The sequence below is a fragment of the Pelobates fuscus genome, chromosome 4 (assembly GCF_036172605.1).
Source record: "Pelobates fuscus isolate aPelFus1 chromosome 4, aPelFus1.pri, whole genome shotgun sequence".
In the NCBI taxonomy this organism is placed as follows: domain Eukaryota; kingdom Metazoa; phylum Chordata; class Amphibia; order Anura; family Pelobatidae; genus Pelobates; species Pelobates fuscus.
Window position 1 is genome coordinate 159,621,620 of NC_086320.1, and position 19,849 is coordinate 159,641,468.

Genomic DNA, 19,849 nt, shown 5'->3' on the forward strand with positions numbered 1-19,849 from the left:
AATTTCACAGTATAAATTGGTTTTATTATTTGCTTCACAAACTTCCTCTCAGATTAAAACAATTGTAACTTCTGACTCCAACAATATGATTCCATTAAGCAGAGACACCTAGGCTTGCTGGTATCGTGTCTCGTGTGTATAGACCTCAGGAAGAGATGAGGAACGCCCATGGGAAGGCCGTTGATTACGTTGTCAATCACGTGACAACCTTCCAGCAGCCAATGTCCTTTATTTTTTTTCCCTTCAGAACTTTATTACTACATAAGTGTGCAGCTAGTTACCCCAGGGTTTAGGCTTACGTGCTAACAGTGTTCAATGCGCCGTAACGGATGGACGGACAGTGATCTGATAATACACTTGTACTAAATACTGTCTTCAGCTAGCCCACCCTGTGGTTGCCATTGGAGACGAGCGGCTGGCTCCTGAGTGTTGCGGTGAGGGACGGGCACTGTCCCGTGTGTACTGCAGTTAGAATCAAAGCACCCCCCCTCCCCGTTCCTGGGATAAGAGACAATGACAGCGTTACTTCTGCGCCCCCTAGCGGCTCGGAGTCGCGCGGCAGCTTGTGGCTATGGCTGCAAATGTGGGCGCGAGACGGTGACACGGAGCACGTGCTGCAAAGGTGAGAAACGAGGTGTGCAAATGATTGACAGATTGGTGGGAGATCACGTGGCATACAGACACATTACCTATAACTGCACTACAGCAGCTTGGTATTTCTTATGGAGATTTCTGGTGCTGAGTAAGGAGTATTAATGTGCAGAGCAATTCAATGGACAATCTATGCACCAAAACCACTGCATGGGATGGAGTTGCTTTGGTGAATAAATGCTGGCCCCTTTCTCAGACAATTTAAAGAAATTCCGTTTCTGACAAGCGACACACCTCCGGCCGCCGCAGAGTTGCCAACATTTATAAAAAAAAATTCCAGGGACACTTTCCAGCTCAGCTATCAATTACTATCTTGAAAATTTACCACACCCACTGCTGCAAAGCTCCGCCTACTATTCACAACCCACATAATTAATCTCCGCCTACTATAGTGCAGGTTACAGGGTTTACTCAATAAAGAGAGAATTGCAAGGAATTGAGATGGCAATTTTAAACTTAAAGGACCACTATAGGCACCCAGACCACTTCAGCTCAATGAAGTGGTCTGGGTGCCAGGTCCACCTAGGATTAACCCTGCCTACTGCAAACATAGCAGAGAAACTGCTGTTTACATATGGGTTAATCCAGCCTCTAGTGGCTCTCTTTGATTTTCACAGTGAGAAGACGCCAGCGTCCATAGGAAACATTGAGAATGCTTTCCTATGGACTGACTGCGCGTGCGGTTCTGCATGCGCATTCAGCCAATGATGTCGGAAGAGGGAGGAGAGTCCCCAGCGACTTTCCTTTGATATTATACACACATACCTGCATTATACAGGGAGCACTGACTCTTCCGGGTTATTATACAGACATAGACCTGTATTATACAGGGAGCACGGACTATCCCAGGATATGATACACACATACCTGTATTATACAGAGAGCAGCACTACACAGGGAGCACTGACTGTTCAGGATATTATACACACAGACCTGTATTATACAGAGAGCAACACTATACAGGGAGCACTGACTGTCCCAGGATATTATACACAGACCTAATATAGAGAGAAAAAAGGGGCCGAGATAAATGCTTGAAGGACAGAACAGGGTGTAACCCTAATAGTATGAATGAGGAAAATAGGAGAGGAATCTGTCCTAAAACGCATATAAACATATGCGGGATGTTGAGGAAAAAACAGTTAAAATATTCGACTTTATTAGAAAGATAAATACAATAAATAAGCAATTGAATGAACAAATAACTAAATAACACGAACGAAAACTTTAACCATATAAGCGGGAAGGGGGGAGTGAGGTGAGACACATCTAAGTGAAAATTATAATAGATAAAGACCCCTAAAGGGTAAAACAATAAAGCGTTGCTGTCTAAAAGATACCTCAGTGGCAACACCGTCCACCTACAGAGGTATGTAATCGCACTAGATGCCGATATGACACAGTACAGCTCTGGTGGAGAACAGTAAACGAATATACTAGTTCTTGTAAAGCAGCAGAGATACAAGTAATAATCGGCAACAGTTAAAGCGATATTACATGGACTCGTATGTCAGTGGCAGCAACCGCCACAGTTAATCTCACTCACTGTCTCACCTCACTCCCCCCTTCCCGCTTATATGGTTAAAGTTTCCGTTCTCTTTATTTAGTTATTTGTTCATTCAATTGCTTATTTATTGTATTTATCTTTCTAATAAAGTCGAATATTTTAACTGGTTATACACAGACCTGTGTTATATAGAGAGCAGCACTATACAGGGAGCACTGACTGTTCCGGGATATTACACAGACCTGTATTATACAGAGAGCAGCACTATACAGGGAGCACTGACTGTCCTTGGATATTATACACATACAGACCTGTATTATACAGGGAGCACTGACTGTCCTGGGATATTATACACAAACAGACCTGTATTATACAAAGAACAGCACTATACAGGGAGCATGGACTGTCCCAGGATATTATACACACAGACTTGTATTATAAAGAGAGCACTATAGTATTATACAGATAGCTGAGCATATATCCTATGTTCCAAGCTCTAGACTACTAGCATAGGCGTGCGCACGGGGTGTGCCTGGGCACACCCTAATCCCCGCGGCACGCCTATGCATTGAGACCGGCAGGGGAGATCTCAGGATCCCCCCTGCCGGCTCATGCAGAGCCGGCGCTATCCGAGCGCCGGCTCTGCTCTCAGCCTCCCCTCACCGGCTCACAGGCAGTGAGGGAGGCAGGAGAGGACCCGGGGAGCTATTGCCAGCAGCTCCGCCAGGTTCCTCTCGCGAGATCTCGCGTGAGTGAACTCTAGCCCTGCGGGGCTAGAGTTCACTCTCCTCTGGACCACCAGGGATGGCAGCAGCAGCAGGATCCCCCCTCCCAGGCATAAGATAAGAAGGGAGGGGGGATAACTGATCTGCCTCCACCTCCACTGGACCACCAGGGACAAGGAACAAGAATCCCCCTCCCCACATAAAGTAAGAAGGGAGGGGGGATATTTAGTAATGTACCCCCACCTCCACCCCCCACAATCACCCACACACAGCACCCACAGACATACACAGCACCCACAGACATACACAGCACCCACAGACATACACAGCACCCACAGACATACACAGCACCCACAGACACACACAGCACCCACAGACATACACAGCACCCACAGACACACACAGCACCCACAGACATACACAGCACCCACAGACATACACAGCACCCACAGACATACACAGCACCCACAGACATACACAGCACCCACAGACATACACAGCACCCACAGACATACACAGCACCCACAGACATACACAGCACCCACAGACATACACAGCACCCACAGACATACACAGCACCCACAGACATACACAGCACCCACAGACATACACAGCACCCACAGACATACACAGCACCCACAGACATACACAGCACCCACAGACATACACAGCACCCACAGACATACACAGCACCCACAGACATACACAGCACCCACAGACATACACAGCACCCACAGACATACACAGCACCCACAGACATCCACAGCACCCACAGACATCCACAGCACCCACAGACATCCACAGCACCCACAGACATCCACAGCACCCACAGACATCCACAGCACCCACAGACATCCACAGCACCCACAGACATCCACAGCACCCACACAGCACACCCACAGACATACACAGCACACCCACAGACATACACAGCACACCCACAGACATACACAGCACACCCACAGACATACACAGCACACCCACAGACATACACAGCACACCCACAGACATACACAGCACACCCACAGACATACACAGCACACCCACAGACATACACAGCACACCCACAGACATACACAGCACACCCACAGACATACACAGCACACCCACAGACATACACAGCACACCCACAGACATACACAGCACCCACAGACATACACAGCACACCCACAGACATACACAGCACACCCACAGACATACACAGCACACCCACAGACATACACAGCACACCCACAGACATACACAGCACACCCACAGACATACACAGCACACCCACAGACATACACAGCACACCCACAGACATACACAGCACACCCACAGACATACACAGCACACCCACAGACATACACAGCACACCCACAGACATACACAGCACACCCACAGACATACACAGCACACCCACAGACATACACAGCACACCCACAGACATACACAGCACACCCACAGACATACACAGCACACCCACAGACATACACAGCACACCCACAGACATACACAGCACACCCACAGACATACACAGCACACCCACAGACATACACAGCACACCCACAGACATACACAGCACACCCACAGACATACACATACACAGCACACCCACAGACATACACATACACAGCACACCCACAGACATACACATACACAGCACACCCACAGACATACACAGCACACCCACAGACATACACAGCACTCCCACAGACATACACAGCACACCCACAGACATACACAGCACACCCACAGACATACACAGCACACCCACAGACATACACAGCACACCCACAGACATACACAGCACACCCACAGACATACACAGCACACCCACAGACATACACAGCACACCCACAGACATACACAGCACACCCACAGACATACACAGCACACCCACAGACATACACAGCACACCCACAGACATACACAGCACACCCACAGACATACACAGCACACCCACAGACATACACAGCACACCCACAGACATACACAGCACACCCACAGACATACACAGCACACCCACAGACATACACAGCACACCCACAGACATACACAGCACCCACAGACATACACAGCACACCCACAGACATACACAGCACACCCACAGACATACACAGCACACCCACAGACATACACAGCACACCCACAGACATACACAGCACACCCACAGACATACACAGCACACCCACAGACATACACAGCACACCCACAGACATACACAGCACCCACAGACATACACAGCACCCACAGACATACACAGCACCCACAGACATACACAGCACACCCACAGACATACACAGCACCCACAGACATACACAGCACCCACAGACATACACAGCACACCCACAGACATACACATACACAGCACACCCACAGACATACACAGCACCCACAGACATACACAGCACCCACACACATACAGCACCCACACACACATACAGCACCCACACACACAGCACCCTCACAAACACAAACAGGACCCTAACAAACACACACACACAAAACACTACCAGTACCCTCACACACAAACAGCACCCTGACACACAGTACATTTACAGCACCCTCACAAGTGCACACACACACACAAACAGCACCCTGACACACAGTACATTCACAGCACCCTCACAAGCACGCACACACAAACACCCTCACCCACATAGTACACTACCAGCACACACACATCACACTAACCGCACCCTCACACAGCACACACACAGCTTTGTGTGTGTGTGTGTATATATGTGTATATATATATATATATATACATACATATATACACGCCGCGTGTGCTTGTGCTTGAGGGTGCACACCCTAATGCAATAGGCTGCGCATGCCTATGACTACTAGTACCTGTCAACAGCAGCTCTCAGACACGTATAACAGGGATTGGCAATGCAGGCTTAAAGGACCACTCTAGTGCCAGGAAAACATACTCGTTTTCCTGGCACTAGAGTGCCCTGAGGGTGCCCCCACCCTCAGGGACCCCCTCCCGCCCGGCTCTGGAAAGGGGTAAGGGGTTAAAACTTACCTTTTTCCAGCGGTGGGCGGAGAGCTCTCCTCCTCCCATCCTCCTCTTCTCCTCCCCGTCGGCTGAATGCGCACGCGCGGCAAGAGCTGCGCGCGCATTCAGCCGGTCTCATAGGAAAGCATTTATAATGCTTTCCTATGGACGCTTGCGTGCTCTCACTGTGATTTTCACAGTGAGAATCACGCAAGCGCCTCTAGCGGCTGTCACTGAGACAGCCACTAGAGGATTAGGGGGAAGGCTTAACCCATTCACAAACATAGCAGTTTCTCTGAAACTGCTATGTTTATGAAAAAATGGGTTAACCCTAGAAGGACCTGGCACCCAGACCACTTCATTAAGCTGAAGTGGTCTGGGTGCCTAGAGTGGTCCTTTAAGTGTGCGGGCAGCTCACACAGGGGATTCGGCAGTAAAGCGCCCCAGCCCTATAAGTCAAATATATATATTTGAATCAATGCATCTCTATGAGGAAAATTCAGCGTCACCAAGCAGTGCGTGGAGACACAGAGTGGCAGTGCTGCCTACTGTGCAGCACTGAGTCAGGAAGCACCTCCACTGGCCATCCGAGGAGTGGCCACTTGGAGGTGTCACTAGGGGCAATGTAAACACTGCCTTTTCTCTGAAAAGGCAGTGTTTGCAGTAAAATGGCGTAAGGCAGTGATTATACTCACCAGAACAACTACATTAAAGGGGCACTATAGTCACCAGAACAACTAAAGCTTAATGTAGTTGTTCTGGTGAGTATAATACTTCCTTAGTAAGCCCTTCCCAAGCTTACTACAGACAAACTCACTAGTATAGACACACAAGGCTCACTACAGACAAGCTCAGTGACACACAAGCTTACTACGGGCAAGCTCACTAAATACAAGTTTACTGACACACACACAAGCTCACTACAGACAAGCTCACTGACACCCACGCGGCGCTGGAAATAAGGTGAGTGTTAAACTTTTATTTTCTATTTAAAATTACAGTATCTGTGGGATGTGCTGAAACAACAAATCCAATCCATTTAGGTTCACCTCGCAACTTGCTGGGCTTAAAAGATCTTCTGCTAATGTCTTGGTGCTTGAATGATTTGCTTTCTACAGCCCAGTTTCTGACTTTTTTAGTTTCTGAACATTGATAATGCAAAGTGTATTACAACCTTCCCAAATCCTATCCTTTTTTTGATGCCTGAGATTTTTTCTTTTGATTTCTGATTGATGGGGTATGTTGACCTATGCTCAGTTAGCACCCTGTGATTTTTATGACTGAGTGCAAACCCTCTTTTCTGTTTTGCTTCCCAAATCCTATGACTTGTTTTCATTTTTTTTTTAGGAATTAGTATGTTAGTTCCAGCAACACAACAGGATTTTGATAAAAGGAACATATATTTGGGAGCTGGGAAGACATTCTACTTTGACACTCATGCTGTAGTGCAAGTTCTGGAAGCTCAAGGTAATTTTCATGTGTTTTTTTTTTTCTGAGTTTTGACATGTATTCTTTAGATTCATAATTAACTAAATAACATCATGTTTTGTTATTTACAGATTTACAGATGTTAGTTATGGCCACCCCCCCCCACCCCTCACCGCAGCTCACAGGTTGGTGCCGAGAGGGGTCGACAGTAGGTCCCCTCTCCCCTTTTGTCAATTAAGGGACCCCACCTGCCGCTCATGAGTGGAGGGAGGGGAGACAGTAGGTCCCACCTTCCCTTTTATAGAAAATAAATATTAATTTAGAGCAAAACAGCAATGTTTCCACCCAGCAGTGTCTTTGTCAAGCTTGATAAAGACCCTGCTGGGTCGAAACATTGCTGCTATTTTGTCTTGAGTGCCTGGATCAATATTTATTTTTTCTATATGGAAGTGAGACCTGGCCGTCCTCCGGTCCTAAGCACCCTGTAAGCTTGAAGAGTGCAGCATCCATTATCTTTTCTATCCCCCCTCCCCTTTTGTCACTAGGCGTCTTCAGTGGGCTTCTTACCCACCCCCTCTTTTGTCACTTAAGGGGGCTGAGGGAGGACAATAGGTCCCCAGTTTAGTTTTATAGCCCACACTCGCGGTGCATGAGTGGTACTATGGTAAGGGTCATGGACATGCACCTACTCGCGGCATAGCAAGTAGGGGCAGGAGGGATATGTTAAACTGCCTTATTTATTAATACTAAGTCATTTTCACTTACTATTAGTAAAGTTGTCTGAGACCAATTTTAGTATTTCACCTTTTTAGTAGATAGCTCCCTAATACTGTGGGAATTAAGGGACTATCTACTAAGCGGCTGCAAGATTCAGCTACGGCAAGAATTGGATTGAAATTTCATTCTTTCAAATGCCCCGAATCACTAACGTTAGGAATACGTGCTTGTATTCCTAATGTTAAAGTGTTGCTTTAATTTCAAAATTCAGGTAAAATTTGCCAAATTGTAATTATGTAAGAATGTTTCCAAGTCAGACATTTTTTACTACATTTTTGTACATTAATTCGCTTCAATAAGGAGTTTAGTGAAAAAAAAACTGTTTAAATATAAGGTAAAAGTAAACATAACATTACAAATCCAGGGAAGTGACCGTTCCCTTTAATTAGTACCTATTCTATTTCTGTACATTGATAACACTAGCATTTTTCATCTATACCTATTTTTGTTTGATATAAACTTCCCTGTTTATTTTTCTGCATTAAAGTGATTGTGACACAAATTTTTACACTTCTTTATCTTTTTCCTTTTGCCAATGTCACAGATCACACAATTAACTTTTTCTTCTTTTCTTTTTTAATTGAATTAATATTTTTGCAGTGCATAAGGTGAGTACATACGTGCCTGAGGTACCCCGACGTCAATCCTCTGGCTTCTTAGCTCGCTTAACATACAGGGTTTAACATGCACTATTTTATATTATGAGTAACACGTTTGAAATTGTATAGTCATAGCATGAGTTGGTCAAGTAATACAGATATAACAGATGTAACGGATAAAACATGGATATGCGATAGTGTAAAGGAACTTGTTTGTCGATTGGGTTGTTTGGCTTACTTTATGTCTGGTGTTTATAGCGTAATGGTGGGTGGTCGTGTAGGTTTTTGCGTATGTAGCCATATGTGCTAGCTGGTATCCCTGTGGGTGCAGGTGTCAGCCAGCACCACAGGTGTAGAGTCTCAAGCTAGCCAATTCCCTGGTTAGGTGGTAGAGTTTTTTTCTGCCCTAGGGGGTCAGCTAGCCCATAGTGGGGGCCGTCACGATTAGCAAGATGGTGCTGTGTGGTAGACTGGCTCGTTTTACGTGTCAGCTCTGTCTTTGCCCTCACACGTGGCCATGGATGCTCCGCATCTTAGGGTGAGCCTTTTGGTCCGCACTTCGCAGCTTGGTTAATGCCCGTTGTTTGTGCCTGGCAGACTCTGATCATGGTAGCCCGTGTGGACCGGGATAACCCCCACCGGTCCAAGGGGGGGTAGGGCAGCCAAACGCCGTTCGGAGACCTGGGAGAGCGTCCGCCCGGTAGGCCTCAAACCTCGATCGGGTTACTCCGGTACCGTGCTAGGTCGATGCTGGTACCATCGTGTTCGCCTGTAGCTTGTGGGTAGTTTGGGCACCTTTGTGGGTTAGTGGGTGCTGGTGGTACAGAGTTGGCTCCGAAAATTTAGTCTAGGCGCTGGAGCTCAGACTAGACTCGTCTGATCCGTTTGGCGGTTGGCTCCGACCCGCACAATTTACTATTTTAAATGTAAAACTGTTCTATTTTAAATAGAGTTGAATTCTCTAATAATGAAAACACAAACTTTTCAGTATATGTTCATTGTTTGCAGTAGCCTCATATGCAGCAGGATTCTGTTTATTTTGTTTAATTGTGTGTTGAAATGGTCCTTGACGTTTTCCCCAGAAAACTATAATTGGGGTTGTTATTGCTACCAACGTTGAGCAACATTGACCATATCTTCATACTCTGTCTTCAAGTAATGTTGCTAGCACTATACATTTCCTGTGTTTGAGACAGACAGTTTTAAATTTTATGTATAAAGTTAAATGTTCATGAATGAATATTACGTGTCTGTTAGTCCACCCATTGTACAGTGCTACGGAATTTGCTGGCGCTATATAAATAATAACGAATGTCTGTCTGCATCTGGATCATGCATGTGAAAGACGGATGATGTGTGCCACCAGCATCCAGAGATGAACTGCATGAATTCTTCTGCAGGGAAATTTCAAGAAAATATTCAGCAACGGCTGAATGTAGAAGCGTCTAGTAAAGAATGTATGTAGCAGATAATAATGGACCTTCAAAGGTTTAAAGCGGCACTGTCATGCCGAACTTACCTTTCCTCAATCTCTTCCTCTTCTCCGCCTCTCTCAGGATCTGTTATTCTTTTCTTCCATTCTTCTTTAGTTTTCTTTAAAATCATAAGACAAAGTAGGGACTCTGTCTTATGGAGGATTCCTCCGCTTGACCAGCGGAGGAGCAAAGTGTGCTTCATTTCCGCTGGTCAGAGCAATTTTCCCATGATCCCTAGCTTTCCTCCCAGTTCCCACAATGCTTCCTGTCAGTATTGCCGAAAGTCACTTAGACAGAACGCCGGCAAAACTGCCGAATTGCTTCCTAACAGAATGAGAAGAGTTTCTCCATTGGTGTTAGGATGCAATTCGGTACTTTGTTCGTATCGGAATTTCATTCTAATGAATGAAACTCCGATCCTATTCATTGCTGTGGCTGCATCTTGCAGCCGCTTAGTAGATAACTCCCTAATTCCCACGGTATTAGGGAGCTATCTACTAAAAGGCTGAAAGACCTGAATTGGTCTTGAAGCCAAATGTACTAATACTAAGTAAAGATTACTTAGTATTAGTAAATAATATGCCCCTACTCGCTATACCGCGAGTAGGGGCATGTCTAGTAAGCAGTGAGCAGCCTGTGGCTGCTCACTGTAAAAAACAAACAAAAAAACACCTAATAACCCCCCCCCCCCCCCCCTGCGCGGGGGTTAAAGATGGGGGGGACCTACTGTCCTCCCCCCTGGCCCCCACCCCTGCGCGGTGGGTGGGGGCCCTAATAAAATAATAAGGGGGGGGGACCTACTGTCCTCCCCCCCTGGCCCCCACCCCTGCGCTGTGGGTGGGGGCCCTAATAAAATAATAAGGGGGGGGACCTACTGTCCTCCCCCCCTGGCCCCCACCCCTGCGCTGTGGGTGGGGGCCCTAATAAAATAATAAGGGGGGGGACCTACTGTCCTCCCCCCTGGCCCCCACCCCTGCGCTGTGGGTGGGGGCCCTAATAAAATAATAAGGGGGGGGGGGGACCTACTGTCCTCCCCCCCTGGCCCCCACCCCTGCGCTGTGGGTGGGGGCCCTAATAAAATAATAAGGGGGGGGACCTACTGTCCTCCCCCCCTGCCCCCACCCCTGCGCGGTGGGTGGGGGCCCTAATAAAATAATAAGGGGGGGGACCTACTGTCCTCCCCCCCTGGCCCCCACCCCTGCGCGGTGGGTGGGGGCCCTAGTAAAATAATAAGGGGGGGGACCTACTGTCCTCCCCCCCTGGCCCCCACCCCTGCGCTGTGGGTGGGGGCCCTAATAAAATAATAGGGGGGGGGACCTACTGTCCTCCCCCCCTGGCCCCCACCCCTGCGCGGTGGGTGGGGGCCCTAATAAAATAATAAGGGGGGGACCTACTGTCCTCCCCCCCTGGCCCCCACCCCTGCGCTGTGGGTGGGGGCCCTAATAAAATAATAAGGGGGGGGACCTACTGTCCTCCCCCCCTGGCCCCCACCCCTGAGCGGTGGGTGGGGGCCCTAAATGAACCCCCCCCCATCAAGGTGACTAGGGGTCCCAAGCCCCTAGTCACCCCCCCCACCCAAAACATTCTATCCCCTACCTACCCCCCTCACCCTAAAAATAGTGAGGGGGGAATAAAATAACTAACCTGTAAAAAAAAAAAAAATTAAACTTACCATTTGACGTCTTCTTTTTTCTAAATTCTTCTTTCTTCAGCCCCCAAAAAAGCCAAATAAAAATCCATCATACCCGTCGCACTTTAAAAAAAAAAAAAAAAAAAAACGAGCGCAAAAAAAAATTAATCCATGTTCACCCATGGAGGGCACGCCGCGTACTGAGCTCAGCAGGGCGGATCAAGGCTTATATAGCCTTGCCCCGCCCTGCAATTAGGCTTAGAACACACTGATTGGTTGGTTTAAGCCAATCAGAGTGCTCTGTGTCATTTTACACAGCGTGGGAAAATTCAAAAGAACTTTCCCACGCTGTGTAAAATGACAGATCACTGTGATTGGATGGTTTTCAAGCCATCCAATCACAGTGCTCTGTGTCATTTTACAAGCGTGGGAAAATTCCAAAGAACTTTCCCAAGCTTGTAAAATTACACAGAGCACTGTGATTGGATGGCTTGAAAACCATCCTATCACAGTGCTCTGTGTCATTTTACAAGCGTGGGAAAGTTCTTTGGAATTTTCCCACGCTTGTAAAATGACACAGAGCACTCTGATTGGCTTAAACCAACCAATCAGTGTGTTCTAAGCCTAATTGCAGGGCGGGGCAAGGCTATATAAGCCTTGACCCGCCCTGCGGAGCTCAGTACGCGGCGTGCCCTCCATGGGTGAACATGGATTAATTTTTTTTTTGCGCTCTTTTTTTTTTTTTTTTTTTTTTTTAAAGTGCGACGGGTATGATGGATTTTTATTTGGCCTTTTTGGGGGCTGAAGAAAGAAGAATTTAGAAAAAAGAAGACGTCAAATGGTAAGTTTAATTATTTTTTTTACAGGTTAGTTATTTTATTCCCCCCTCACTATTTTAGGGTGAGGGGGGTAGGTAGGGGTTAGAATGTTTTGGGGTGGGGGGGGGGGGGTGACTAGGGGCTTGGGACCCCTAGTCACCTTGATGGGGGGGGGGGGTTCATTTAGGGCCCCCACCCACCGCGCAGGGGTGGGGGCCAGGGGGGTGGACAGTTGGCCCCCTCCCCCCCCCCTTATTACCATTTATGTTTTTACAGTGAGCAGCCACAGGCTGCTCACTGTTTAGTGGACATGCCCCTACTCGCGGTATAGCGAGTAGGGGCATTGGGGAGATTTTAATCTCCCTTGTGCTATTATGGGGGTCATATTGACCCCCATAGAGTGAGGGGGGGACCTGGGGGGCTTATGAAGTGGTGGGGAGCACATCTCCCCACCGCTTCTGTCTTTACATATTACAAGGAGGGAGCTGCACGTCGGTAGCTCCCTCCTTGTAATAAACTGATCGAACAAACGAACACTGATACTCAGTGATACTCAGTGTTAGTTTGTTCGTCTGATTTTTTCTATTCATTCATTCGTCTGTCTGATGAATGAATGAATAGATGAAATTCCCATTCGCATGTCCAGGTGTTTCACTGGGCATGTGCGGGAATCTCACAGTCTGTCTAGTGTGGGTAGATGACGTGTCCCACAGGGACTTCACCTACCCACACAAAGATGGCGGCGCCCTGAATAAAGATCGGGGCAGAAGATACAGATTTAAAAATAGGTAATCTGGGGGGCTTAGGGGCATTTGGGGGTGACTAGGGGGTCAATTGGATGTAGTGGAGGCGGGAGGGGGGTTAAAAAAAAAACGGGATTCGGCATGACAGTGCCGCTTTAAGAATTTTCCAATAAATAGTGACCATACTTTCTATGAATGTCGTTTTAAAACTTCATAATTATCAGTAACTAGAAAAGACAGTACACAATAATCAGAGCAAAATGTCCTAAAACCTGTGGATTCCACATTTAAAACATGGACTGGATCCGCCCCTTACTTATGCAAGATGCTGCCAAGGAGCTTGTTCATGCTCTAGTAATCTCTTGCATGGATTACTGTAATTCTCTCCTAATTGGTCTCCTCAAAAGCCATACTACCCCACTACAATTTGTATTGAATGTTGCCGCCAGGCTGAGCTTTCTCTCCTTTTGTTCCTCCCATACCTCACCCCTACGTCGATCCTTACATTGGCTTTCTGTATCTTCTAGGTGTCAATTCAAAATACTAGCCTTTACCTATAAAGCTCTAAGTAACTAGCCCCTATTACATTTCTTCACTGATTCATTTCTTATCAGCTTCTCCACTCTGCTGGTGACCTCCTGTCCGCTACTCGCATGTTTACTTTTAGCTCGGATTTGCAGGACTTTTCACAGGCGACTCCTTTCCTGACTACCCCCATCCGACTCTTCCCCTAGTCTTCAATCATTTAAGAAGTCCCTCAAAACCCATGTCTTTGGGAAATCTTATGGCCTTCAAGAGTAACTTCTTTATCACAAAACTGCCTCTTTCACTCTCGTAAAGAGCCACACTCTACTCTCAGCTCCAGTTCTGCTACTTTTCCACCCTGTTTATTTGCTGTTCGCCTTGATGCCCTTCCTATTGTGTCTTTATGCCCCACCTCCTCTAGACTGTAAGCTCGTTTGAGCAGTGTCCTCATCAACCTATTGTTCCTGTAACATTTTGTAATTGTCTCATTTATTGTTACATTTCATATTTCATAATATTGCAAAGTGCTGCTTTTATAAAACCCAATAATAATAATAAAAAAAAAACACTTTGATGTAAACAATTCCAAATGGTTGAATATTCACAGCAGTAGACAGAAGAAAGCAGAAGAAAGCATTGGCAGAGTTGGTGCCAATGTGAGACCTGACTTACTGTGGTTTTTTTTCTCCCATTATTTTTCTATTCTTTCTCTGTCAAAGGTTTTCAAGCCTGTCATTCCATTTCTTGTAAATCATAAATAACCAGACTATTAACTTTGCCAAGCCAGTCTCTTTGTGAGACTATCCTAAAACCGCATTAGTAATTCTCACAGCTTGTGAAGAGCTAACACATACACTGCATTGTTCCATTCATTGTGGTGCTATTGCTTCTAGGATCATTTCATACAGATGGTTTTCTAAGGTCTGCCTTTTTATTTCACAACCTTGCACAGGATTCACAGCTCAGCAATCGGAGATCGTTGTATCCTCACTGGTGAAGATCATTAATGTCAATATGGATTTGTTCTACAGGGACATGGTTACCAAAGTGCAACAGGTGAGAATAATAGGGCCTAAGGAAGGCTAGCAGTATTTTCTGTGGCCATCAGCACATCAGAAAACAGCAATAGCGTAAAAAAAATGTGTATTGGTGGTATTTATCTGAATGGCCAAGTGCTTCTGTTCCAAGGCTTCTTTTTTCAAGAATCTCCAATCCAAAATCATAAAAGATTAAAAATGGATACTCACTTTTAAAGTGTATGTGTACACAAATCCCTAGATATTACATTATTTCAAAGTCTCGTTTCTGCTCAGAGCTGGAATTTTTCTAGTATGTAGTTCAGATTTCTACTTATGGAATCTGTTAGTTACAGCAAAGCTTCTTGTGGTTACTGATGACCTGTACTACAGTTCTTGGTCATATTGGACACTGCCAAATAAGACAGGGAAATAATGGGAACAGCAATCGGGTACAATAACAGGCAATGTAGATATATTTTAGAATGAGGAAGGTGGGACTATGTGAAGATGCATAATGCTGAAAAAATGTTTTTGTTAATTTGCAAAAACTACACAAAATGGAAAAAAAACAACTAAATCAAACTATTTATTCTGACAAAAGTTGCATAATGCATAAAAGATATGTTGGTACGCTAAAGGGACACTCCAAGCACTATAACCACTGCAACTCCATCATAATGTGATGTGTCAACCTTTTTTTAGAACAGTTTGACAACTTACCTGGGTCCTCTGACATTTGTGCTGCTTCCAATTTTTTTTTCTCAGAGGAGAAGGATGTTCCCAGTTGAATTAAGCCAGGACCTTGCTCATTGACAATGTTCTCAGATGATGACCTCAGCCAGTAAATACACAAAGAGAACCGGGAAGCAGGGCATGTTTGGCCAAGGGGGGCCTGGTGGGTAAATTCTCAAGCTGTTGTAAAACAATTTGGCACATTACATTGAGAATGCTCTAAAACTGTAGTGATTATTGTGCTGGGAGTGTTCCTTTAAATTTCACTAAGTTCACATTTTATATTAATCACAATCTAACTGTAATTACAAGTGTGTTGCCTTTCCAGTTTAATATTCGATCTACCACATTAAAAATGTGGTAGATCGAATGACAGCATTGAATTAATCTTAAGCATCTGGAAAACAAGTGTGACAATGTAACTTAATGGCAGATTAGAAACATTTAGCACATTAAAAGGTCTAAAGCCCAGTGTGTGTTCTTCTTTGAGTCCCAGGAAGGTTATGATAAAATATTTTTTAATAATTAATGTAATTCGACCAGAACGCTCGACCAGAAAAAAGGCAATCAACTGAAGATATATTGCTCCCTGGGAAACCATAGAAACTGAAATTTCATTAGCCATTTACTAGATGGCGTTGTGGTTTCATGCAAATAAAAAAGCCTGTACTTTTGCTTTTTTTTTTTTTTTTTTTTTTTTAACCTCCATTTATAATAGAAAATTCAGTGCTGTCTACCCAATCTGTATTTTACAGCCCTGCAGATCATAGAAAGAAAATGAGCACTCCTTGAAATGTCAGATTATAGCTTAGTTTATCGTCTTCTGTTACAGGAGATCAGCCTTCAGCAGGTCATGTCACACATTGCTGCTGTGAAAAAGGACATGTTGATTTTAGAGAAAAGCGAATTTTCAGCTCTCCGAACACAAAACGAGGTATTTATAACATCTGATGAAAAGGCATTAAAACATTTGCCTGCAGAGCACTCAACATAATTTCTTTAATTACTGTTTGGAGATAGTTGCCATAGTTGCGTGGATTTTACAAGAAATCTAAAATTATATTATCTGTTACAAGAAAACCCTTCACCTAATGCAGCTAACAGGGTAGATATGTCAAACAAAAGACAAAGCGCTGTGTTTGCTAAAGAGAGCTATTATAACCTGCAATGAACTCTCATCAAAATTGAGCAGAGGATATGACATCTCATGTGTAATAAACATTGTAAGGTTAAACAAGATGTTTAAAGTGCTATTATTGTAATAACTCAATGCACTGTGTATTACAGATGCTAGATAAGTTTAAAGTAAGTAAATTTCCCTCTTGGCCACCAGCACACAAGGGGATGTGTCAACTTGTTAGGTCAATGCAGGGAATGCAAAGACCCCAAAAGTGACAGTAATGCTCTAAATATATCTGTGCATCATTTGAGAAAACAATATCCAAGTTACTAAAATAAGCATTGCAGTATGATGCACATGATTTGTTCATTTGCTAACTGAAATAAAAACAGCACAACCCCTCTGCAATCAAGAATGAGTCTAAAAAAGCTGTGAGAGAAAAAATATCCTTGAAACCGTCATCCCAATTGCTTTATAGCTATAAAGCAATGTAACTCACTCCAATAACTTTCTTCCTTTATTTCCCATTGATGTGAGTGGGTGAAATTTCACCCTGTCTCGGAATGGCCAAATTCAGTAGTAATTAGAATGAAGCGTGAAGGCCGTGTAATTTAAATTTACATAATATTTTTGGCAATAACAAATTCCACAGGGTAGATAAGGCATCTTCCTAAGCTGATCTCCAGCCACTGATGTTTGAAAACCACCGCTCTAGAGAATATTTGGACACGTAGATTTGAATTTGAGAGATGTAGAACGCTTTAATGCTAAACAGTCTAATACCTTAATTTAACGTGTCCTTTTGGTCTTTAGTTTTTTTTTACCGTGCTTACTGAATTTTTATTTTGTAACACTTTTTTTTAAACTTATTTTTTCCCCAAGAAAGTAAAGATTGAACTACAGCAGCTACAGAAGCAGTGCACTGTAAGTATTTGGTGAAAACAAACATAATTTCTGTGCCTACTAAGGGGTGATTATACATGGGAAAGTAAAATGTTGCAGGTTCTATATCTGTATATTTCTTGAAAAATTCCTTGGTGTTGGTGCTGCTGGTGGGATTAGGATTGTGATAAGTGATGGTAGAATTTTTAGGAAATGTAAAAGTTTTTTGTTCATATAAATGCATGTGCTAGCTAAACCCAACGCTTCATCCCTTTCGCTTTTGATATCTTATGTGAGTATTTCTCCTTGTCATTTTGCTTCCAGAATCTTTATACTGGCAATCAGGGTTCTGTGTCAAATAGAGGGGTAAAGGGGGAAATTACTCTTTTATTGCAAGCCCATCAAATAATTTTTATTTATTTTTTTTACTAAGGATGAAATTCTTAAAGTTCGAGCAAACAATAAGTTGGATTTTAATCTTGAGAAAAGCAGAGGAAAGGAAATGGTATGTATTAGTTTATACAAAATAAAATATTACAATTATATAGTCCTTGGAGCCTTCTTCCTACAACTTGTTATATGCCACAGTTAGCTCTTCTGTCTAGTACATCCATGAGGAGGCTTCAGGCACTCAATAGGTTCAAAAGTAAAGTCCTTTTATTGGACCATCACATACACTGCAATGTTTCAACCTTCAGAGGTCTTTGACAAGTAACATCTCAACAAATAGCTAATCTTTAAGTGAAAACAATGATAGAAGAATGCCCAGTACATACTAAAGATCATGTGTAACTATGTGTTTAGTGCGTCCTCTTTAAGAATAATTTCTTGTGGAAAAAGGAGGAGGGCTTAATCCCTGAAGGTCCCAAGTGGGAGCAATCTTCACTCCAGTGGGTGCAGTACATTGGCAATACTTTTCTAGTTCCAAGTAGGTGCTATTAATTTCATAAGTAATAGCTTAGCAACTGCTAATACAGCTATTCATTGTAACTAGTTTGATAAAACCAAATACTTTGAAGTAGTAAATGTTGCACACAAAAAAATGATTCCCCTATTTCACAATTTTCAGGCACTTATTGCAAAACTGCACATTTTGAATATTGAAAAGTCCAGTGTCGGAACATCACTTATTTAATGGTCACTTTGCTATTTATTTAACTATATCTGTGCATTCTTTTTCAAGAAATTGCAGTTTGTCTAAATTTTGGGGCAATTGGTGGGTCCTCCAAATATCGTAACTCTGAATTACCATGTGACCAATTCACTAAACAAATTAAACAGTGGTAGAACCATTTTTTTCCATTCAAAAAATAGATGATTGATGGGGAAAAAAGATTATTGATGGTTAATGAATAGCCACTAAAAGTAGCGTATGTAAAGAAGAAAGACTCACAGGCACTCCGAATCTAGTATATATCTATTTTTTTGTTCTATTTATTTATTTTGTTATCCTCTCTCCTCTATTTGGGCACTTATAGGTAAGCTTTTCATTTAAACACTTGACTATAAATGATGATCGTGTTGCTGCAATGGGATGTCTATGTATACATATTCCACATTATGCCTAGCAATTGCACAATTGTATAGTAATTTATGATTTTGTATTTAGTGATTGATGTATTAATGTTTGTTAGATTTGATATAATGAATATATTATGAGATTTGATGCTTGTTTGTTTTGCAATATAATTATTTATTTTCTGTATTAACTAACAATTAATCCTGTTATTGAGTTAATTGGATTATGGATTGATTTCCTGTTTGTCACTTTTTGCTATATAAGCACATTTTTCACCATGTGGTGTCAGCTTGAAAAAGACCTTTACGGTCGAAACGTTGCGTTGCATTTTGTCACAATAAAACTGCCTGCGGCTTGAATTCGGAGTGCCTGTGATTCTTTCTTCTTTACATATGATTCTGGGATTGCTGGTCCTAATCCGGAGCACCCGTGGCCGCTGGGATTGAGTGCGGTTCCCATTATCTACTCTACTAAATGTAGCGTAGTCTGGCTGGACACCGAGATGGGTTGAGGATTTTGGATCAGCTGAACTTTTTTTTTTTTTTTTTATCGGCCAAATCAGTTGTGTCAAACTATTTGGTTTTTGTTCGCTGTGCACAAACCTAATGTACAGTAAACCTTTTGGAATAAATTGCCCCAACTTATCACCCGTCTATGGGGTTTTTGTAAGCAATTTTGGGATCTGTCTGTTTGTTCTGACATTTTGACAATAC

At 43.8% G+C, this 19,849-nt stretch overlaps 1 protein-coding gene across 1 annotated transcript in view; it reads left to right on the forward strand.

Annotated features, from left to right (window-relative positions):
• The first annotated feature begins 210 nt into the window (after positions 1-210).
• The window catches only part of MCUR1 (mitochondrial calcium uniporter regulator 1), a 40,658-nt gene continuing 21,019 nt past the window's right edge, over positions 211-19,849 (forward strand). Inside the window, exons 1-6 of the mRNA XM_063451707.1 lie at positions 211-622; positions 7,217-7,336; positions 14,817-14,920; positions 16,448-16,549; positions 17,618-17,659; positions 18,051-18,122. Coding sequence (XP_063307777.1) covers positions 514-622; positions 7,217-7,336; positions 14,817-14,920; positions 16,448-16,549; positions 17,618-17,659; positions 18,051-18,122 — 549 coding nt within the window. The 5' untranslated portion in view covers positions 211-513. The remainder of the gene's footprint in view (positions 623-7,216; positions 7,337-14,816; positions 14,921-16,447; positions 16,550-17,617; positions 17,660-18,050; positions 18,123-19,849) is intronic.